This window comes from Manis javanica, chromosome 4, assembly GCF_040802235.1.
Source record: "Manis javanica isolate MJ-LG chromosome 4, MJ_LKY, whole genome shotgun sequence".
Taxonomy (NCBI): Eukaryota; Metazoa; Chordata; class Mammalia; order Pholidota; family Manidae; genus Manis; species Manis javanica.
Genome location: NC_133159.1, coordinates 27,725,657 through 27,749,139, shown reverse-complemented (window position 1 = coordinate 27,749,139; position 23,483 = coordinate 27,725,657). Strand labels below are relative to the sequence as shown.

At 49.6% G+C, this 23,483-nt stretch overlaps 1 protein-coding gene across 4 annotated transcripts in view; it reads left to right on the top strand.

Moving 5' to 3' along the window:
* Positions 1 to 1,478: 1,478 nt before the first annotated feature.
* STK40 (serine/threonine kinase 40) overlaps positions 1,479 to 23,483 on the top strand; it is a 38,798-nt gene continuing 16,793 nt past the window's right edge. Inside the window, exons 1-5 of one of the 4 annotated variants that reach the window (XM_037021294.2) lie at positions 1,731 to 1,933; positions 20,059 to 20,244; positions 21,042 to 21,161; positions 22,873 to 22,958; positions 23,328 to 23,471. In XM_037021294.2, coding sequence (XP_036877189.1) covers positions 20,073 to 20,244; positions 21,042 to 21,161; positions 22,873 to 22,958; positions 23,328 to 23,471 — 522 coding nt within the window. In that variant the 5' untranslated portion in view covers positions 1,731 to 1,933; positions 20,059 to 20,072. Of the gene's footprint in view, positions 1,500 to 1,730; positions 1,934 to 2,026; positions 2,408 to 20,058; positions 20,245 to 21,041; positions 21,162 to 22,872; positions 22,959 to 23,327; positions 23,472 to 23,483 lie in introns of those variants that run through there. The other 3 variants (XM_037021295.2, XM_017666376.3, XM_017666377.3) reach the window with 3 other exon arrangements.

The window sequence follows — 23,483 nt, the reverse complement described above, 5'->3', positions numbered from 1 at the left end:
TTCATTACCTCTTCACCTCCCCTCTTTCTCCTCCTCCTCCTCTTCTTGTTAAAATCCTGTATTTTGAATCAGCTGAGAATCTCCTGGGGGTGGGGATGCAGTGTCAGCTCCAAGTGATTCATCTAGCTGATAATTAGAACTCTGGAAAACCCAAAACTCATTCCTGTCAGAGTCAGGGCTTCCGGAATCCCTGGCTTTTCCCTTTGTCAGAGAGAGGATTTTGGAGGGGTCAGGGCCAGGTTTCTTTGTGCCTCACTTTTCACTGTCCACTTCACTGAAGCTCTGTAACTGAGATGAGAATGAGCACCCTTACTGGCCAGGTCCTGTGAGGAGGTGTTTCCATACTCCCTGAAGTCTCACCGTGGGCCACAGAGTGTTGTCCCCATTTTGCCAGATGGGAAATGTTAGGGCATTTGTAAGGGACACAGCTAGGATTCAAATCCCACCTTTTAGGAACCATACTTGGTTCAAACCACATCCTCACCATTATTAGCTGTGTGTCTTTGGACAGGCTTCTTTCCTCTCAGACCTTCTTCATTGTAACAGACTCCTGATGCTGATGTCTCTGAAGTGCTAACACAGTGTGTGACACAATAGTGGGAGCTGTTTGATTACTGTTGTTATTCAGCCCAATCAGCTCAGTGGGCACCAGGCATTTGAGAGACAAAGAGATGGGCAGCCAGACTCACACCAGTTCTCATGTCCTGGCACTGCCTGTGTGGAGATGGCGAATTCACGTACACATAAATGGCCACACGCCCTAGGAAAACCCAGCAAAGCATACAGCCTACATGTGAATGCAGAGTGCCCCAGGGGACAGCTGGAAAAACACCAGGGAGATAGTCATGTGTTAAAAGCACCCTGGCCCACATCTCCGAGACAAAGGAGTGGGGCCGTGGTTTTTGGTGCTGCTGTCACTGAGCTCTTCAAGCTGTGTCTGCACGCCAGAGGAGGGAAGCCAGAGGAAGGCTGTCGGAGGGCCCCAGTGAGTCACCAGCCTGATGCAATCCCTTTAAAGGGTTCATCTGCTGGTGCAAGAAGCTGATTCATGGAGGGCGTGGTTGCTGGAGGAGGAGGAGAAAGGGACCGAAACTGCAGCAGGAGGGACTGAGGTTAGATGGCTGGAATCGTTAATAAGAGCCCTTCACTGTGAACCTACTTGCTCAAGACTCCAGGGATGTTCAGGTTGAAGCGGGGTTTCTGCAAAGGCAAGTGGCCCTGATAGGAATGTCTTGTGAGGGCCGCGACAAGAATTCCTGTCACTTATTGAGCCTAACTGCAGCACCCTCCGCACAGGGCGCCAAAAACAGAGAAATGGGGATCAAGGAAGAGCCATTTTTCTGACCGGCCCTGGTTCCCGGGGCCGGAGCGCCTATATCCTTCCAGCTGCTGGAGACTTCTCCAAAGGCGGCAGTGCGAGGGTAGGGCACGCGAGGCTCTGTGGAGTCCAGGCGGGGGCGGTGTCTCCGTCCCAGCCTCACCTCAGACATAGATAAGCGGTAAGTACCGCCCCATGAGAGTCTCAGTCTCCAATCGTTTCACAGGTTTCGGCCCAGTCCCCATGCAGAACCAATCCCCAATCGGATTCTGTTTTCCTGCCTCAAGACTTCCGCCCATCGTCAAGATGGCACCCCAATCCCCAGGCCGTGGGTTGTAGACACAGACGAGGGGCGGGGCCCGGGGAGAGGGGCGGGGCTGCGGCGCGGGCCCGAGAGGAGGGGGCGGTGCGTCACTTCCGTTGTCAGGTGGCGGCGCCGCAGCCATGGAGGGAGGCGGTGGCGGCAGCAGTGGCGGCTCCGGCGGCTGCGCTGGGAGGCGGCGGTGAGCGGCTCCCACGCCTCCGGCCCGGCCCTGGTTCCCCGGGACGGAGCGCCAAGCAGCCCCGGCTCCGGGATACGGACTATGGGCGAGCAGCGCTGAGCACCGGGGGAAGGTGAGGGCGGGGGTCCCGGAGCGGGGAGCCAGGCGGGGGGTGCGGGCTGGCGGGGCGGGCCTCAGAGGCCGTGGCAGTAGGATTCGGGTGACAGCCCCCGGCCGTCGGGTGCGACAGGAATGGCAACAGCGAATGCCCCCTCCTCTGCTGGGTCTGCCCTTCCCGGGCGGCGGAGGCGGCGGCCGCTGCGCCGGGTCCGAGGCGCCCGCGGGGAGCTGCGGGTCCCGCCGCAGTCCTGGGAGGTGGGCACTGCCAGCCTTGCCCGGAGTCATTCGGCAAGTGAATGAAGGTACCGGCGTTTGAACCCAGGAGACACGCTCTGCCTCTCCATGCTTCCCTCCCGATCCCGAGAGTGACTTGAAAGTTAGAACGAGTCCCTGGGGAGAGCCAGCCAGCGCTTTCTCCAGGAGCCCTCACCGGCTGGCACGGGCACCATCGCTGCTGGGAAATTTTCGCATCCCGAGTGGGGTTCAGGTGAGCTACGCGCTTGCCAGTGCTGCGTTTGGCCGGCTTTTTCCGAGGAGCCTGCTGCTGTGGTCAGTGTTTCATCTGTCTGAGGGTCAGGCCGGCCCATTCCCACGCCACTTGTCCCCCACCTTACAGGCAGTAGGGGGGGGGGGCACCGGGACTCCCGACGTCGCGTTCTCTGCCTACCCCCACTTTAGGTTTGATGCACGTTTCTTGGCGGAAGGAAGAGATGACAGCCACTTCGGTGGCAGGATAGACTTTGCTCTGTTTTAAGTCATGAGGAGAAACCGGTTAGCTTTGCTTGGTTTTGAGAGCAGTGGCGAAGAGGGTAGTCACTGTGGGCTGGGCGAGTTTCCCTCTTGGCTTAGTTTTGCATGAGATAAGGAAGAGCAGAATGTGTAATTGTAAGGTCAGAAGAGTCCTTGTTTGTAAACAGCGCTTGTGAGCTGCTCCAGCGCCGCTTAATAGCCCTGCTGTGCCAGTTGTTTGTCGGTTAGAGCTACACAGTCTGGAGGTAGCCCTCATTCATTCATTCATTCATTCATTCATTCATTCCCCACGGACAATAAACAATGTCCTTGCCTTGCGTGGAGGGGCAAGTATGCATGGTGGTTAAGAGTGGGCTTTGGAGCCAGACTTTCTGAGTTCAGATTCTGACTCCACAGCTTACCTATGTGGCCTTGGGCACATTGTTTAGCCTCTCTGTGCCTCAGTGTCCTCATCTATAAAACAGGGGTGATAACATAATGTTGTTATGAACATTTTAAAAGTTAACACATGTAAAACACATAGAACCGTGTCTGCCCCACAATAAGAGTTCAATAAATGTTAGCTATTATTATTTCAAGAAACTCGTGAAAGTCAACATGGCACAAGGTAAAGCAATATAAGTTGGAAAGGAAATGCCACATTAACAATTTGGAACTTTGTGCCAAGAGCAGTGAAGAGACAGTGGAAAGGTTTTAAGCAGAGTGACATGACTGGATCTGTTTCAGAATGATTTCTCTGAAGTCCCAACAGATCAGGGAAAGGACAGGAGAGGAGAAATGAAGGGACTGCAGGCCTCTGAGAGAGGAAAGCTGGTGCTAGGGAGGTGGCTCTTTACTGAGAAAGCACCATATGCAACTGGTGGCAAGTGACAAGCTCCTGCATCACCCTGGGCTCCTCTGCCTGGCAAATATGCCCCTCTCTTCCTGGGACTGCAAGTTACTTGAGCAGCTGGGAGGTGAGGCTGCTCTCAGGCCCATTGTAGGGGGTGCTGCATTTGTTCCCTGTGCCTTCCATTTGACCTTTAGGGAAGGCAGCAGACTGTAGGAGGCAGGAACCTGTTTGGCTCTGCAGTCAGACAGATCTGAGTTCTAATGCCAGCCCTGCCAGTCACTAGAGGTTACTTATTCTCTCTGTACCCAGCTTTCTCATTTGTAAAACAGGGACAGAGCCCCTCCATAATAGGACAGTTGTGAAGATTTAGTAAAATGTTGCAGGTTGAACATTTAGCACACAACAAGTAAGAAACACTTGGTAACTGTTAGCTCTTATTACAGGCTGCAGGCAAGAACTTCCAATAATTGAAGCAATTAGCAGCAACTAGAACTGTGTCCCATTGAGCTGTTAGAAGTGTCCTGAAGGATCACAATCAGAGAATTTTATTGTATTCTTTCTGAAAAGGAAATCTGTGGGGAGTTAACCCAGTCTCTATGGGAGCCATGCAGCTAATTCAGCTTGGCTCTTTAAAAGAACCGTTTTTAAAAATAGAACTGTGGAGAAAAAAGTCCTAACATATTCATGAGAGAGAAAGTATTAGAGTATCATCTTTGTGTGTCCCTATTAGTGACCCTAGTCTGGTATCTGAATTACTAGTATCATTAAGAAGCCTTGTACATATTGATGTGTGTGGTGGCTTGAAATCCAGAACCACAGTTCCATACACGTGAGCTCCCATGTATGGCTGGGGGTGTGCTGGATACAGAAGGTAGGAGGAGAATGGCCAAGGCAGGCTCCCATTTAACTGACACTTCCCTGGAGTCTGGTGAGTCTCTCACAGAAGTCTTTGCCACATGTAGTGGGGACAAGGAAGGAGTGGGAGAGTGCAGAGAACTGGGGAGAGCCCTTAGAGCTTGAACTGGATCTTGAAGGGTGAATAGAGTTTTCTGAGGGCTCATGAAGCACTCCAGGCAGGGGAGCAGCATGGCGCAGACATGGATGTGTGCCAGTGTGGGTGCACTTCAGGGACCGTGGGAGGTTCTAGCACAGGGTGTGAAGGGACCTTGCTGGAGGACATGCTGGAGTGGGAGACACCATGCTAAGATGCTTGAACTTCCCATTCTGTAGGTGATAGGATGCTTTAAGTGGAGGAAACCCCATTAGACCTGCATCTTCCCAGAGCCCTCTGGCTGTGGGTGGAGGATGGATTGGGGAGAGAGGAAACCTGGAGTCCCAGTAGGAGGTCATTGCAATAATCAAAGCAAGGGCTGGTAGGGGCTTGCATCAGGGCAGAGATCAGAGCTCTTTTGGAGAAAATCAGCTGGACTCTCGGGATGTTTGGAAATGATGGTTGAGGGAGGAGCAACAGTGACAGGTGACTCTCAGGTTCTTGATTTGAGTGACAGAGTGAATGACAGTGCGGAGATCGGATGGCTTGGGAGAAGACAATGGCTGGTGAAATCCGCCAGCTTCATTCAGTAAGCCCTGAGCACACCCTCACGGGAAAGGATCAGTTGCAAAGTCTTTGGCACTGTGTCTGGCTTTCGGCCAGGCTTCCCTCTGGTTTTGCCTGAGTCAGAGCCTGGGAGAGAAAGGCAGCCTCCCTTCCTTCACCTTTCCTCTGCTCAGATTTGCCCAGGGAGGTAAACTTCTTCAGTGTTTTAGAAACTCAAGTGGCTGAGTCTGCAAAACTCCAATAATGCCTTTAGCCTTCAAATGGCCTTAAAGAGCAGCGCTTCTGTCTGCGCTGTCCACACTGACTCCTCTAGCAGTAGCGATTGATGGGGTCCTGGGCGGCAGCCTACCTCAGGGAGACATGGCTTTCTCAGTGCTCTCTGGAGATCTTACTAGAAGGAGACCTTGAGATTGGATGTACTCTGGAGGCTGGCACAGCAGATTCAGTCCCTCTTCCCAGGAAGGAGAGGCGCCTGCCAGAGGCCACCCAGAACCATCAGGAAAGTGGGAGCGAGCCACCCTGGTGGCCTTATCCCCCTGAGCCCTCTGAGGGCACTGGCTGGGCATGGGGCTTCAGGCAGGCCCTTTGCAGCTGGGGAGATCTGCATGGGATTTGTCCTTGAATTTTTGTTCTGTAAAGAAGGTTGAGAGTGGCCTGAAACAAGAGCATTCTTTCTCCTCCACCTGCTCATGTGAGACTGTGGCCTTGAAGGTGGCCCAGGGTCCGCAGCAGCAGCCCTGCGTGTCCTCTCAGGATGTGTAATCAAGGTCTGAGTGGGGAAAGGATAGTACTGCTTGCTTTGATTTACTTAACTATCTTAGAGATGGTTCCACTTTGGCACATACAGGTCTGGGTCATCATCGTGTGTGTGTCTGTGTCTGTAATTTATGCAACAAAGATTCTGCTGATAAATTTAGGCTTTTCTCTTCTTGATCTTCCCACAAAGCTGAAGTGTCTGTATACATATGATTCTGCTCATCTTAGGTATCTGCAGGATAAATTTCCTAGAAGAGGGGTTGCTGCTTCAAACAGTACCTTTTATTATTATTCTTTTTTAAAGAAATTCTAGGTCTCCTTTTAATAATCTGGAGTAGGCCGATTTTCCCCCAGTGGTGGTCATCTTCTTCCAGCTAATGGCAGTCTGTCTTGGGTGCCAGTTCAGGCTCCCCAGAGCTTGCACAGTGCAGCAGTGTACAGGCCTGATGGTTTCAGAGAAGCTCTAGTTGTTGGAAAGCACCAGAGAAAACTGAGAAGGGCTCTTGTCATTCAGAAAGATGTCCCCTTAAAAAATATATTTACAGACTGCCACCTACTTGGCAAAAGAGACAGGTAGAAGATCTTTAGCCTTTAGGGAGTCTGTGACCTAAGGGTCCAGAAGGAGGGAGGAGTGGTCTGGACACTGTAGTAGGAATTGGCAAGAGCAGGACTGGTGTGCCTGTCATTTCCCTGGGTCTGGAGCAGATCTGGTTTGAGGTATGATAAGGAGTCAGTAGGTGCTTCTAGAGAGGGGCTCTGTTCAGCCCCTTGAGAGAACTTGGAACTGGCTAGCCCATAATTCTGAAGGTTTTTAGGAACCCCACTGCTGGCATCTGACAGTTCTGAAGAGCAAGAGTCCTGCTACTTTTACAGTAGGTGTGGGGTTCCTGTCATTGCCATGTTTGGCATGAGTTTCATGGGCTGGATTCTCTTCTGACTCCTCTCCCAAGTGGTCCCTCCTGCAGGAACAGGAAGGAAACCAGCCAAAAAAGGAGGATCCCCACCACCTTCTAGCTCCTTTGCAACATGTATTGAGTCCTTCTCAGAATCTAAGGCAAGAATGGTTGGCTCTGTTTTTGTTTGTTTTATTTTTTATTGGCATATAGTTGATATACAATATTACATTGGTTTCAAGTATACAGCACAGTGGTTCAACAGTTACACACATTATTAAATCCTCAACCCACCTAGTGCAGTTTCTGTCTGTCTGCATAGGTAATAGAACCATTGGCTGTATTCTCCATTCTGCTCTTCTATCCCTGTGACCAACTTATATTATGACTGAGATTTTTGTGCTGCTTTATCTCCCTCACCCCACCCACCCCAGCCCCTTCCCCATGGTAACCACCAGTTACTTCTTAGTGTCTGAGTCTACTGCTGATTTGTTCATTCTGTTTTGCTTTGTTTTTAGGTTCTATAAATAAGTGAAATCATGACATTTGTCTTTCTCTGCCTGGCTTATTTCATTTAATGTAATACCCTTTGGGTCCATCCGTGTTGTCACAGATGGCAGGATTTCTTTCTTTTTATGGCTGAATAATATTCCATTGTGTATATGTATCACATCTTTTGATGGACACTTCAGTTGCTTTCATATCTTGGCTATTGTAAATAGGGGTGCATATATGTTTTCAAATCAGAGATTTTGTTTTCTTTGGTAAATTCCTAGAAGTGGAGTTACTGGGTCAGGTTGTCTCTGTTTTACAAAGGAGAACCCCCAGGCACAGAGGAGTTAAGTAACCTGTCCACTGTTACACAGCCAGCAGGGACAGAGCCAGCTTTCCAGCCCAAAGCTGTGTGACTCTACAGCCCATGCCACACCATTCCTCCAACCTGGTCAGGCTCTGGCCTCAGGGAGCCCAGCCCACGTGGAATCTTGGACTCAAAGACCTGTAGAGCTGGAAGGGTCTCTTTTTTGCCAGAAGAATGAAAACTGCCACTGTCTGGAGAGAAGTCCCTCCCCCTCCTGCCCTATGGGTAGTAAGTAAGAAGGCTTTAGGCCATGTCACCCAGCTGTTAAGGACCTAGGCTCAGATCAGACCTGGCTTCAAAACCCAGTTCTGCCACTTTCTAGCTGAGTGACCTTGAACGAGTCACTTCCTATCTCCAATCCCAGTTCCCTCCTCTATAAAGTGGACATAATGCTCCTTGCTCCTAAGGTAGTAAGGAGGATTAGATGTGAGGTGTTACTATCTGTAGCCAGTGCCTGTAGTCAGGGCCCAGGGGCCAGCTCTGGAGACCCATGTAAGCTCATTCCTAACCAATCCTAAATTATCCCAAAGGAGGCATCATGAGGCAGCTTCCAGGTGTCCAGTCTGAATGGTTTGCCTGTCCTCCTGGCCCTTGTGGATACCAGGTGGTGAGCAGGAGGTTCCTTAGAAGCATATATGCGTATTACCTAAGAGAGCTTAAGTGTAACAGGAGCGGTGGTTTGTCCCTTCCACCTGCCACTCCCAATGAGCCTTGCATCAGCACACATATAATCCCAGGCTGCTCCTAGGGAGCAGCAAGTATGGGCCTCATCTTAAAGGCTGCATAGTACTCCACTGTCTGGATGGAACAATGATATAGTGATATTTAGTGGGTATTTAGATTGTGTCCTGTCTAGATGCGTGTGTTTGTGTTTTGATTTTTGTGGTTTTGTCTTTTGTGTTTCTTCACTGCTACACATGGTTTTCTACAGGGACCCTTGCTGAGCACATTTGTCTTTGTGAACTTGTGTAAGTATATCTGTAGGATAAATCCCTAGAACTGGAATTGCTGGGCCTGCAGTGTGTGCATTTTCTTTCACTTTGTTGGCTGTGGTTTTATACACGTTTTCTGCGCATCTGCTGGGCCTGTGCAGGGTTTCTGAAGTGGACAAGGCCCAGACCCTCCCTCCAGGAATTACCCTCTCGAGAGACACAGGCAAGCAGACATGCGATGAACATGCTGTCACCCACGTGAGGAGAGTGCCTTCTGGTGGCGGCTCATGGCTCTCAGGATTGGCCGTGGCTGGTCTCTCGGGGGTTCAGAGCAGGGGAGGCCCTTGCAGGGGGCCCACCATCCGAATGGCTCGCCGAGGGGTGCTCTGGTATCAGAGCCTGTCAGCTGACTTTGTAATAGCACAGCAGTTGGTAAAACTGCAGAAAGTGAACTGTATTGTCATTATCAAGTTGTAAAATTTAATTGAATTGAATTTTTGATAGAGGCAGTTAAAGAGAGGCAGTTTCCTGGCCCCACTCCAAATTGCTTTTCTCACAGGATGATTGTAGTGATTCTTGCTGTTAAAAACAGTATAAAAAGAGAGAATCATATGCACCTGGGCTGGCCCAGTCTTTCCCGTCTGTCACTCTGGAAATCTGCAGTGGAAGGAAGGAAACGTAACATTTGCCTGGTGCCTCCCACCTGCTGGCTCCCAGCAGTCTTCAGAGAGGCCTGTGTTGGGGTAGTGCTGTCCCTCTTCCCTAGGTGAAGAGATTATGGAGCAGAGAAACAGGTGTCCAGGTCACAGTGGACACAAAGGTGGCTCTCAGACTCAGCCAGCCCTTCCTTAGTGGCTGCTTTCTTCTTGCCTAATTAGGGCCATTGTGGATGGCAAGAACCTGAACTTCATGGGGGACCCACGGCAGGCCTTATTCCAGGGCCGAGTCACTGCACAAAGCAGTTACGGATTGTTTGAGCTGAGGAAGGGTCCTCCTAGTTGTAGGGCAGGCTGGCATGACGGGAGGGCTGTTAGTGACTCGGTCTGCCATCACTGCACATGACAGCAGGACCCCCCCTCCACGTTGCCAAGAGGCCACCAAGCCAGTGAAAGAGCCATCAAGTCTGCCCCTTCCACACACACACACACACACACACACTGACGGATTATTCGCTGTCACATCAGCTGCTTCCGGAGGCCCCTGGGAGGGGTGAGCTGGTGGTGGGCTTTCATTGCACCCTGGATTCTGTTGTCATGGCTCCCAGTGAAGTCCTTTGTCCCATTCACAGGGACTGCTTTCTTTTCCCCAGAGGGGCCTACAGGTCCGCCTCTGTGTGCACAGCCCTGGAGCCTTTTCTACCCGAATCACTCAGACACATCCCCCAGATCAGGGACCTTTAGCTTCCAGTCTCTCCCCTGCCTTCATGGAGGCCACAGAGAAGCCCAATGGGATCTTCCTCAGGGCAGTGGAGTGAAGAAGGACATCCCCGATTACAAATCTTCTTGTGCATGAATCCGGCCTCCTGGAGACTACAGCTGGACCTCTGAGCCACAGACACTGGCTTCCTGTGAGCCGGGGGTCTTCAAGCTGCTGCCGGCCCCCAGGACCGCTGTGCTCTGAACGCTGTGGTCCTGCGGAGGAAAGGCAGCCATAGAGGATGATGGGTCTGTTGACGGGTCTGGTGCGGGTGTGCTGATGGGGAGCAGGCTGGGCACAGGGCCCTCTTTCTGACCGCCCCTCCCACTTCCCACTGGGCTGAGTCACTTCCTCTCTGGCTGCTGCAGGTACTCTCCCACATGCCCGAGGAGCAGAGCGGGCTTTAGGGGTGGGCTTCCCCCTGTGCAGTGAGAGTGGAGGTAGCAGCCGGCTCACTGTTACCCCCGAGGCAGGAAAGTAGGGTGTTTACAGAATGTGATGTTACGCATTCCTGACAAATTGAAGCTATACATATCTTGCATTTTAAAAATGAACAAAACCATCATTCTGTTTTGGAATGGTGAAAATGACAGCACATGCATGAATCTTTGTCATCAGGGAGTCCTGGCTGAAGCCGAGGGATTGCTAATCCACTTCCCCCCGTGTCCATCCTGAGCACAGAAGCAAATGGCTCCCAGGGAGTTCCTGAGAGGTTGCATGCAGCCTTCAGGCTCCCTGGGAGAGTGTTTGTGCCTACTTCATGGACAGCTGTCATTCAAACGCAAAGGAAAGGCCCCCAAACAAAGCCCCCTTCCAACCATCTGGCAGGAATAGAAAACAGGCTTCAAGCAGCCTAATTGGGCTCAGTAATCTGGGCCAGGGTCTCCAGGTCAACAGTAAAAGGAGGAAATCTTTACTTCAAAAGGTTGTGAGACTTAAGGAAAATGTAGGAAATACGAAGAACTGTCCTGGCAAGCAGTAGCTGCCAATCAAATGACGGTTAAGAAGGTATGCACCTGGAGAGACTTGACACCAGGGAGATCACCTCAGCATGGAGCAGGGAACACTCACCTTTCATTCAGCAAAGACCTTGTGACACCACCAGCCATGGAATCACTTCTGATCCTTCAGTCACCCCTATTTGACAGATGAGAAAACTGAGGCCCACAAAGGGTAAGTGACTAATTCAGGTCACTAAGAAAGTGAGTGACAGAAACTAGCATTTGAACAAGGTCATGAGATTCAGAATTGGAAAACCTGTGTTCGTATCTCAACTGTCTCACCAGCTAGCCAGGAGACTTGAGGCAGATCTCTCAGTATCTCTGAGTCTCAACTCCTTTTTCTAGAAAATGCTGTGTTTGGGGGCCATGGGTGTTGGGGGTCAGTAAGTTACAACCATGTATTTGAAAGTGCTTTGTCAGCTATAAAGCCGTGTGCAAAAGTTAGTTGTTGTGATAGTTAATGTGAGGGTGTGAACCTCCCACGTGGGTTCTAAGTCCAAAATTCCCCATCCAGGAAGGGGCCTGGGGAATTTTCCAGGGAACTGGCAGCCCTCTAGTATGGAGGGAGTCTGGTCTATAAAGCGTGGATCCACATGATCTTAGTTAGGGCATGTATTCAGATTTCACACCACTCACCTCAAGACTCATTCTGTCTTTCAGGGTGTAGTCAGCGAGCACAGTTGGGCTGGAAGTCCTCTTGTTTGGGGGAAGCAAGTGGTAGGAATTTTTCTGACCAGCAGAAGGACCTTCATGCTACAAACCTAGAGTGGCCAGGAGGGCTTGTTACTGGTGTAAGGGACAGGCCAGGCTGTCACTCATACATGCCCAATCTTGCTGCAGGAAAACAGATCTTTTTGCTGGATTCGGCAAGAAGGGGGCTACTCTGCCCCTTTGCCAGTGAGGGGTTGGGCTTCAGCTGCAGGCATCCTGTGGATGGGGTTCACTCCTCAGTGGGGGCTACTCTATTGGAGTAGGGAGCCCATAGCCCAGGATGGGAGAGTCAGACAGATAAACCAGGGGCTATAGCCTCCTGCAGTGGGAGGGGATGGGGTATGCTCAGGCGCCCTGGGAGTGGAGGAGGAAAGGATGGCTTCAGAAGGTGATGCCAGTGAGGACTGACGGAACGGGATGAGCCAACCAGGGAGAGGCAGTCAGGGCAAGGATGTCCATGGCACACTCGGAATTGTGAGCCATTTGGTATGGCTGGATTTAGGGTGTATAGAAGGGTAGTGAGGCTGGAGAGGTAGCCTGGGTCTGGCCAGGCTTACTGAGGAGTTGGGTTTCTTCCTGAAGACCATGGGAATGTTGGAGGACCCCCACAGCAGACAGAGATACTACAGTCCCAGGTCCCTGAGCAGAGGAGAAAGTGCAGCCTGCTGGGGTCTGTTTGTCCAGCCCCAGTTATGCAGGTAGCTGAGGTGGGGTCTTCTGCTGGAGTCATTTCTGCACCGTCCTGATCAGCCTCATGGAGGGCAGTGCCCCCACTCCCCAACTTACACCTGGTGCAGAAACCCTTTGAAGATATGCTGCAGAAAGCCACCACGTGGCAGACCTGGAGATTGCACAACAGCCTCATTTTTCACCCCCATCCCCACCCCACCCCCACCACCATTCCTTTGGCACAGTGTTTGGGAGAGAGGAAGGGGGACATTCAAGACTGAAGTCCTATTCATGCCAACAAGTATGAGATTCCAAGTTCTTTCACTGTGGGCTTTGTGCCCACAAGAAATTCCTTTGAACCTGTGAATCTGGACAGCAGTTTCCTCCAGGGTCTTGGGAGCTATCCCAGCTGGTTACACTTGCTCCTCTGTCTCTGGGTACCTGAGGGTAAATTGCAGACATTGTGACCTCACCCCCAAATACTTCCCAACATTTGTCACCTGAACGGACATCATGTTACTCCTGATATGATGCACTTAGAATCACTTACGTTATTATTTTTTTTTTTGCCAAAATGCCTAACTTGAATCTGATCATGAGACAAACCCAAACTGAGGAACATTCAACAAACAGGCCCGTATGTTTAAAAAACATCAAGTCGAATATGCACCCCTATGTTTATCACAGCACTATTTACAATAGCCAAGAAATGGAAGCAACCTAAGTGTCCATCAGTAGATGAATGGATAAAGCAGATGTGGTACATATACACAATGGAATACTATTCAGCCATAAGAAGAAAATAAATCCTACCATTTGCAATAACATGGATGGAGTTGGAGGGTATTATGAGTTGGTGGTTATATATGAGAATGAAGGACATTCTCATATATAACCACAATACAATTTTCAAATTCAGGAAGTTTAATGTCAACATAATTCTGTCATCTAATATTCAATCCATATTCAGATTTTGCCAGTTGCCCAGGCATGTCCTTTATAACTTGTCCCCCCAGAATCACACATCATATTTACTTGTCATATGCCTTTCATCTCCTTCAGTCTAAATGAGTTCTTTAGCCTTTCTTTAAACATCAACTTGATGTTTTTCCTTCCTTCCTTCCTTCCTTCCTTCCTTCCTTCCTTCCTTCCTTCCTTCCTTCCTTCCTTTTCTTTCTCTCTTTCTCTTTCTCTCTCTCTCTTTCTTTCTTTCTTCCTTTCTTCCTTTCTTTTCTCTTTTCTTTCTTTTTTTCTTTTCTTTCTCTCTCTCTCTTCCTTTTCTTTCTTTCTATCATTAATATAAAATCACATGGGCAACATTGTGGTTACTAGATTCCCCCATTATCAAGTCCCTACCACATACCCCATTACAGTCACTGTCCGTCAGCATAGTACATGCTATAGAGTCACTACTTGTCTTCTCTGTGCTATACTGCCTTCCCTGTGGCCTCCCCTATGTTATGTGTGCTGATCGTAATGCTCCTTATTCCCCTTCTCCCTCCCTTCCCACCCATCCTCCCCAGTCCCTTTCCCTTTGGTAACTGTAGTCCATTCTTGGGTTCTGTGATTCTGCTGCTGTTTTGTTCCTTCAGTTTTTGCTTTGTTCTTATACTCCACAGATGAGTGAAATCAGTACTTGTCTTTCTCCACCTGGTTTATTTCATTGAGCATAATACCCTCCAACTCCATCCATGTTATTGCAAATGGTAGGATTTGTTTTCTTCTTATGGCTGAATAGTATTCCATTGTGTATATGTACCACATCTGCTTTATCCATTCATCTACTGATGGACACTTAGGTTGCTTCCATTTCTTGGCTATTGTAAATAGTGCTGCGATAAACATAGGGGTGCATATTCGACTTGATGTTTTTTAAACATACGGGCCTGTTTGTTGAATGTTCCTCAGTTTGGGTTTGTCTCATGATCAGATTCAAGTTAGGCATTTTGGCAAAAAAAAAAATAATAACGTAAGTGATTCTAAGTGCATCATATCAGGAGTAACATGATGTCCGTTAATTCTTTTATTGGTGATATTAACTTTGACCATTTAGTTAAGTTTGCAGCTTGCTTTTATTTTAATTAAGGTATGTTTACACACAGTGAATTTCAGGTCTTTTCATTGCACAATTCAGTTGTTTTGGAAATTGCGTACACCCAGAAGTTATGTTCTTCAATAGTAAAAACTTTCACACCCCAGTATATGTACTCTGTCCCTCTCTCCCAATCCTGGTCCAAGAAATCTTGGACTAGAGACACTAGGTCTTAATTCCAGACTCCTCCCTGCCCTGCAAGTGGATCATGATGACAGACCCATTTGGGGTGGCCTCATCACCCTAGACAGGCCCTTACTGTGATCTCAGTTGGCCATTGCCAGCTGGTGCTCTAGCCTCTCCTTCCCTGACAGACCAGTGAGCAAAATGAGGGTGAGATGCTGTGCACCTCTGCTCAAAAGAGCAGGTGCTCCCATTGGCCCACAGAACTATAGTCTGCCCTCCACTAGAGAGTGTGTACCTGGCACTGCCCAGCATCCCTCTACCTGAGCAGCTTAGCTAACCTCCAGGCCCCTCTGGTCCCCACACTGAGCTGAACATGTCACTCAGGCTGGCTGTCAGACCCCGCCAGACTGTAGTTGCAGGCCAGCAGCGGCAGGTTCAAGGTCTCTTAAGCCTTCAGTCTGGTTACCACGCTCCTCCTGCTCCCCACCTCTCCAGTTCGGGGCCCAACTATCCCTTTCTGCTTGGAGGGAGAAATGCAAAGCGACTGTGTTTAAGCTGATAACAGCACAGTTTATCGAATGCTTTCAGTATGCTACTAGGTACTCTGCCAAACCTCTTGAGTGGGTTATTCCACTTAATCCTTAGACCAATCTTGTAAGGTAGGCGTTGAACTCAGAATTTTGTAGATACAGAAGAATGAATAAGTAACTTGCCCCAAATCTCATCACTATTAAGTGATGGTGCTGGAGTTTGAACCAAGTTTGGCTTACTCCAAAACCCTAGTTCTGACTCAGAGATTCCCAGCCACTGTGGGTTATGTAGGTCAAGATGGTAAGTCAAGATGGTAAGGGTGACTGGGCCAGGCACAGGACAGCTTTCATCTCTGAGTGCAGAATCACTTGCTAACCGTGTCGTTCTGTTGCCTTAGTATTCTAGGGCAGAGACTCTTCCCCTCCCTTCTGGGGTCTTGTACAGATCTTGACACACAGACCCTTAACACATGCGTGGCAGACAGTACTGAGGCCAGGAATGGGTAGGAACTCTGCCCTCACTTTCAGATGCCAGGTAGGCTGGACAGAGTTGCAGGGTCCCTGCCTTCAGTAGACACTGCCAAAAGTAAAGTCCAGAAGACAGAGGCCTGCGTAGCTCAGGAACTTTCATTCTGTTTGGCTTGTTCTGTTTGACAGAGCCAAGAAACCTGGCGAGGGTGGCAGGGAGGGTGCACGGCAGGGTTTGTGGGGATAGGGGCTGCTCACAGAGGCAGCCTGAATCTTGACACCATCAGCTAAGCCCTACCCTGCAGGGTAGATACAGTCCCTTGGCTCCTACCAGGCATTAGAAGCTACTGACAAGTGTTGGCCACCAGCTGTTGTTGTCACACATGCATACACAGTAAGTAGTGTACTGGGCCAGGGTCCACTGTTTGCTTCTTGAGGTGACTGCCCTTTCATTCTGCCTTCACTGGTTAGGTTTTCAGGGTCACCCATCTCTCCAGGAACCCAGAAATTGCAACAAGAAGCCTAGGACAAAGTTGAGTGCAGAACTTCCTGCACATGTGAGCAGGCCTGTCGCTATCCCTCATGTTTGTGGGGGATGGGGACTCACTCTGGCTCTCTGTGCACACATGTGTCCTCTGCCTGGGGCCGTGCATCTGTGCACCTGTGTGGAGGCCTGCGGGGATGCCTCCTGGTATGAGTGTTGGGCCCCTCCTTGCCTTGGCCAGGCTTTCCCTGCTTTGTGGATGGGTGGAGCTGAGGAAAAACTGAGCTGGAGAGGTCTCAGTACCACCTCTCTTTGCAGCCCACCTCCTTTTGGGATTGATGGTGTTGAAACATGCCCTGCCTGGCTCTACCTCACCCAATTGTCATGTACCCTGTCATACTACACCCCTGGACTCAGCATCATGGACTTAGAACTTTATTTGTCATTCATTGCTATCTTGCCAATGGGTTTTAGCCCTGGGCAAGTTCACTATGGATTCAAAGTGACCAAAGAAATGACAGTAAAACATTCTTGGGGTGAAAGGGTTATACCTAACTTTCAATCACTAGAGTGGCAGATCAGTCACTAGAATCCCATCCACTCAGAGCAAGTCTTCATGGAGCAGGCCGGTCTCTGCCTCTCTGGGCTTCTCTGCCTGCACAGCCATCCTCTGGGCCTCTCTGCCTGCACAGCCATCCTTTGGGCCTTTGTCCTCGGCGCTGCCACCACTCCAGCCTCTGCTCTGCTCTCCTGCAGCCTTGAAGCCATGCCAACATGTCGCCCAGAGCACTGGGCAGGGCTCTTTGTATAGAGTCAGTAACGACACATTGCCCACACGTGTATAGTGAGCTAGCCAACCAGGGCCAGGTGAGAATCCTGGCCACAGGCACCTTCATTTTATCCACAATTACTGTCTGGGAAAGTTGCATTCACATCACCCAGAAGCCCTGGAGTAGGATGAACTTAAACCCAAATTGACAGGGTAGGGCAGGCATCCCCTTCTCTGAGCATGCTGTGGTGCCTGTCACAGAGCTGAGGCCCTCTCATGCTGAGGCCCACAACTCTTTCCCCAGGCTGAGCCAGGTACACAGAATCCCCTGCGTTCAGGATTGAGGAGCACACCCCGCAGGCAGTGGGGATTGCCAGGCTGGGTTCTCGTTCAGTGCCCCCCTCCTGACCTCCACCCCTTACCCCCATTGGTGCCTCACTGAGCTCCATCTTGAGTCCAGGTTCTAAGGGAACTGGTGCTCCTTGGGAGGTTAGCGCACAGAATAGTTAACAGACGTAAAGCTCCAGAGACTTCTAAGCCAGGACTGCTGAGCTCCTGGGGAGCTGAGCAGTGGGCCCAGGAGACACCAAGCAAATGGCTGCCTCTTAGCCAGGGCCCTTCACCCCAGCCTGAGGACATAGGGGTCTGGCCACAAATCCTTCTGAGTCCAGGGTTGCCAGAGCTTCTGCATCACAGATCTCACTGTGAAGTTGGGGTCCCTCAAAGCAACATCCCACGTGGGAACATCTGCAGAGCATTTGCAGGTGTGTCTCTGGAGGGGCCACATCAAGATGATGTGAGGGCGGGGCATATCCTCCCTGTGCATCAGCTGGGGAGCCAGGAACAGAAGGGCCTTTCCCTGGGGGGTTTGTCTGTAGTCACCCACTAGAGAGCCTGCAGCAGCTTCTGATTTTCCACGCCTGCCTCTTCACAATGCTTCCGTTGCTTCCCCAGCTCCCGGTGGCATGAGGGGATGTTCAGGTAGGGAAGCAGCCTTGCTGCCACTTCCTCTGCCAGCATCCTTTCCCTCTCCCTGCCCGTCTGCTCCCATCCTTCTGCCAGCCCACATTTTGGAGCTGTTCCCATGCCATGTGCGTGAGTGGATCTGCGCGGAAGGGGTGGGGTCAGGTTGCGCCCACTCATAGCCTGTGCTGCAGCTGCCCGCGGCAAACTGTCGTCTAGACTGCGCCTGTGCGTAGGCACCTAGGCAGGGGCTACACAGATAGGCTGGAGCCTCCGTGGTACTCTCCTGGGAACCGGAAAGAGAGAGAGGCAGCTTAGTGCTCCAGGCAAGAGGGAGAACATGGCCAGAATGGTAGTGAAACCAGCTCATCTAGCAGGGCAGGGGCAGCTCCAGCACCGGGCTGCTGACCCACTCAGAGTCACCACCAGCTGGAGTGTCTGCTGGGCCAGGAGGCAGCGGGGATGCAATGGATTTTTTTTTTTCCCTTGTGAATTTTTAGTCTAGTGGTGGTGGAAAGACATTAACCATATAAACACACAATCACAAACATGATCACAAAATATGGAAAGTGGCATGAATAAAAATGATAGGATCCTGAGTGAGACTAACTGGGACCCATTGGTAGTGGCAATATCGAGGAAGACTTCTCTGAGGAAGTGATATTTAAATTGAGAGAAAAATGTGTAGAAGTTAGCCAGGCAAAGAGTGGAAACACTGTTGCTGATACAGTACTGCCCAGCTTTTCAAGATTTTTCTGGAAGCAATTTCGTTCTTGCTTTTTTGTGGATGACTTTGAATCTGCTTCCAGCATGAGCTTCTTTGGCAAAGTCATGGCCAAGCCTAACCATGGCTTCTGCCCCACTGGGGACTGTGTGGGCCTACTGAATTATATGGTTCTAGTTATTCTCAGCATGAAATCGTGGGTCTGTTCCTCAGTGGCACAACTCTGAAAACAAATTGGGGAAGAGGGGAAGCAAGTCTGGTAGACTGGACTGGAAGTGAGTTGGGTTGCCTCTCCTACTTTCCAGTTCACTGCATGGAGTCGGTCTCCTGGGGTTCAGAATAAGGGCCAAAATGGCAGCATGTAAAGACTGAAGCTAACTAGTGAGTATGCACTTATTCTCAGAGTAGGGGCAGCCTTCCAAATAGAACAACAAAAACAAACTAAAGGAAAAGAGAACTATTTGACTACATAAACATTTAACATTTTTTTAATTAAAAAAGTTAAAAGGTTAAGAAAACTACATCCTATGTTAGTTAGAGCCTTATTGTATAAAGAATTCCTAAAATCAATAAGATACACAAGGCAATAAAAAATGGAAAAATAATATGAACTGGAAATTCATAAAAGAAATCATTCATACAAACAATTAGTATGTGAAACAAGTTCAACCTCGTGAATAATCAAAGAGTTATGAATCTAAACAATGATATGCTTTTTATTACCCATCAATTTGGCAGTTTTCAGAAAATAAGGAAATATTTAGTTCTGGTGCAGGTTCTGGGACGGCTGCTGTTAGAGCCTGAATTGGCACAGCCTCCCTGGGATCAGCCTGGCAGTGTATGTCAAGCACCTTTAAAAACCTGTACTTATTCAACCCTGCAGTTCCACTTCTTCGAATTTATCCTGAGGGTGAGAGACAAGTGTGCCAAGATGTACGTGTGTAACTGTTAGTAAAATATATAAAAAATGGAAAGAATCTACATGTCATGAATAGGGGTGTGGTCTGATAAATCACAATATATTCTTACCAGGAAGACTGTAGAGCTATTTCAAGTGTTGCCGCAAAGGCATATTGTCATACAGGGATGTTAACAGTGTTTTTGTTTTGTTTTGTTTTGTTTATGGTTTTACTGAGTTATATTTTACATACCATAAAATTCACTCTCATAACGTATTTTAGGTGAGAGAAAAGGAAACTTACAAAATGGTATTGGTGTGGTCCAAATTTTTGTAATAATGAAAACTGTTAAGCACACACACATACAAACACAGACTCAGGAAAGTCAGCTTGAATGTCAATAGTAATTATGTCTGGGTGGTGAGATTATAAGAACCTTACTCATTTTTGCATATCTGTATTTTTAATGTTTTTGTAGGAAATGCAAATTAGTTTTGTATGAAAAAAAGCCATGGTACTTCAAGGTTCAGTGTTCCCAAGCCTTTTGGGGAAGGGTAAAGCTACACAACTAATATGGTCATCAGTTCCCCTAGATCTGGCCCTTTCCCCCACTCCCTGCTTCATGTTATACACTCCAGCAACAGAAACTACTCAGGCTTGGGTTGCTTACCTGCCGCTTCTTACCTGTGTTCATTTGCTCACCCAGGTCCTCTGCCTGGAATGACCTTGCCCTTTGCCCAGTCCACTCTAGTAGCGTCTCCTCGGGGAAGGCTTCCCTGGGCACCCCCAGGACCCTCTGCGCTCCCCATGTGGAAGTCATCTGTGTACACGTTTCCTGCTCCACCTCCAGGACACTGCGTTCCCAAGGTGTTAGCTGTGAAAGCTGGAAGGAGTAAATCTTTTTTTTAAAATCCACGTCTAGAGATTAATGTCTTCTAGAATCTGGCTCCTCTGTCCTCCTTTCATTTTAACCCTGGAGATGAGGATTACCAGGCAAAACAAATGCTTAGCGAGCTCCATTGGTATCCTTAACTGGTTCTTGAATGCACAATATATTTTCCTTAAAAGTAATTAAAGAAATATTTGAAAATAGGAAAAAGAAAAGAGAAAGTAAACCCCTCATTGACGACTTTGGGGTATTCTTGACCTAAGAGTCAAGGACAGCTTGAGAGAGTTCTGAGGGCAGTCATCCTCACACTTTGTGAGCATAAGAATCCCCAGGCCTCATGGTGCCATTTCCTGAGCCCCACTCCCCACCATGCCCAAGATCAGATCAGTAGGGTTTCCACAGGTCCACTTGGCCTCGCTTTGAGAACAATCACTCCAGGGCTGGCATCCTCTGTCTCTGTGGTGGGTAGTGAACAAGACAGACCCCTGTTTGCATCTGCACGAAGCCCAGTCCTCTTCTCTGCATTTGGCCCCTTTGAGGTGGGCTGGCTGCCCACATCTACAGCCAATACCTGCTGCCTTGAAGTACCTCCGCCTCAAGCCCCTAATTAGTCCCAAGTAAAGGAGCCACAGTTCTTTGTCAATGGGAACCTTTGAAGCTCCTCTGGGAGGGGAGGAGGCTGCAGGACCAGCAGCTACAGCTGTGTGATGCATCCCCAAGTCAGAGACTTGCAGGCTGGGTTAGCATAAGGAAACTTGCTGACTTGCTGGGTGAGAAACACTCTTTTCTGTCTTGTCTAGAGCTGAGAATGAAGCGGAGAGCATCAGACAGAGGAGCTGGAGAAACATCGGCCAGGGCAAAGGCTCTAGGAAGTGGGATTTCCGGAAATAATGCAAAAAGAGCTGGACCGTTCATCCTGGGTAAGCCTCTGACCGCCAGGCAAGTTGAGGTGTCAGGCCAGGGCAGGGCGCACTGGCGTGCACAGCGGACCTGCTGCTCTGCAGAGTGAAATGCCACACCCACCATGGTGGGGGGGGCCTGACCCACCCTTGGCCTGGCCCTAGTTTCATCACTTTAGCTGGAGCCTGTGTGAGCTAGTGGAAGATCCAGAGCCTTAGGCCACTCCATACCAAGAGCTGTCATTTTTGCTGTGTGCACCAGGCCTGGATCAGTCTCAGCTGAGAGCCAGGCTGTGTCTTCCCTAAGCGACTCCTGTGTGCCCCCCAGGATGTCACCCACAGAAAGCACACAAGCAGCTCTAGAACCTGAGGTCCATAATCCAAGGCACTTCTTTGACCATTCTTGGAAGGCACAGTTAATTTCACAAAGCATTTGGTGTAGCCCCCCCAAACTTCCTGTGAAGTTGGCACAGAAATCCTGCAGAACTAGGGGTTCCCAGCAGTCCAGAGGAGCAGCAGGGCCTTTCGGCGTGATGTTGGAGGCCCAGCAAATCCAAATTCCTTGTGCTCAGGGTGGCAGGGGGTGGGCCCTGAGGATGCCTGTTCTCCTAGCAACTAGAGACTGAGTGTGAGTCTTGATTTGGCATGGGATCCCGGACTTAAGGGCACAGGATAGTTCTAGCCCCAGTCTTTCAGCAGATAGTTCTTAGCGGCTACTGTGAGCTGGGTGTTTGCCAGGGTGCAGCAGTGAACAAGACAGACAAGTCCCTGCCCTCACCGAACTTAACATTCTAGTTGGAAAAAGAACAGAGAGTAAACAACACACAGGATCATCACTGGGAGTGGTGAGGGCCTGGAAGGAAGTAAACAAGATGATGTGAGCTAACAAGGGCCTAGAGAGAGTGTAGACAAGGGAGGTTCTGTATGAGGAAGTGATTTGAGCTGACACTGAGTATGAGAAGGAGCCAGTCATGTGAAAAGCAGGAGAAAAGCATTTCAGGCAGAAGGAATAGCAAGCACAGAGGTCCAGAAGCAGGAAAGGGCTTAACATCTTAGGAATTAAGAGCCCAGTGTAGGTGGAGTACAGTTGGGGTAGAGGGCACATAGTCAGAAAGATGGACAGGAACCAAATCATGCAAGACTTTGGGGGCCAAAAAAGGAGTTTCGATTGCATATTAAGAGCAGTGGAATGCTATTAAGGGACTGCACTTAATAGCAGTGCAGTGACACTGTGACTTACCTGATTTACACTCTGAAAGCTCAGGCAGGGTGCTGTCACAGGACAAGCTGGAGTACACAAGTTCCCAAAAGCTGGTACTTGGATTGCAGCCAGGTGGCTATCTCAGACTACCAGGGAATATGGTAAAGCTGTAGTGTCCTGGATCCTTACCTGGAGTTGCAGATTCAGAGGGCCCAGGTTGCAGCTGGGATATCTTTTTCTAACACGCACCTCAGAGATTCCAGGATGCACCCACTGTTGAAAAACCCCTCTTCTTGAGAGATGTGCCTGGAACGGCCAGGTGTACCTCAGGGAGATGCACAGATACTCCTCCATTTTGGAGGGGAGACTGTGAGAACTCTCCACCAGGAAACTTGGGGTTATGGGGGGGTGAGTTCAGTGGATATGAACTGTAGTGCCTTCCTGAAGAGATCTAGCCAAAAGACCACGTGGTGACATGATGCCACGATGGACAGGGCTTCTAAAGAGTAAGCTGGTGGCTCTGTGCCATAGGTCCCCGTCTGGGCAACTCACCAGTGCCAAGCATTGTGCAGTGTTTGGCAAGGAAAGACGGCACAGATGACTTCTATCAGCTGAAGGTAAGTGAGGCACCAGGGGTGGGGGAGGTGGGGGACCCAGGGGCCGTCCTGCCAGCCAAGCTCTTCCCTCCTCCCACCTTCGCACCTACACCACTTGTGAACAAGAGTAGCGCCATTTTTTCCCAGGAAGCAATCAAGTTCACACCGTCTTGCTCTGCGCAGCTGATTTAAAGAGCTTTATCTGTGCATAAATTACATTGCCATCACATTAAGAAAAACGTTCTGCTTCGTGTGTACATGTGTGCATGTGTGTGCAAGTGTTGCATGGTGAATGTGAATCCCACTTTTCTTATTCTAATCACCGTTTTGTAAATAAGGTGTTTTTGGTTTTTGTTTTTTGTTTTTTTTTGTGTATGTGCCTTCCTAAAGATCCTTACCCTTGAGGAGAGGGGGGACCAAGGAATGGAAAGCCAAGAGGAGAGGCAAGGCAAGATGCTGTTACACACCGAGTACTCTCTGCTTTCCCTCCTCCACACGCAGGACGGCGTGGTTCACCACCATGGTCTCTTCCAGGTGAGTGCCGGA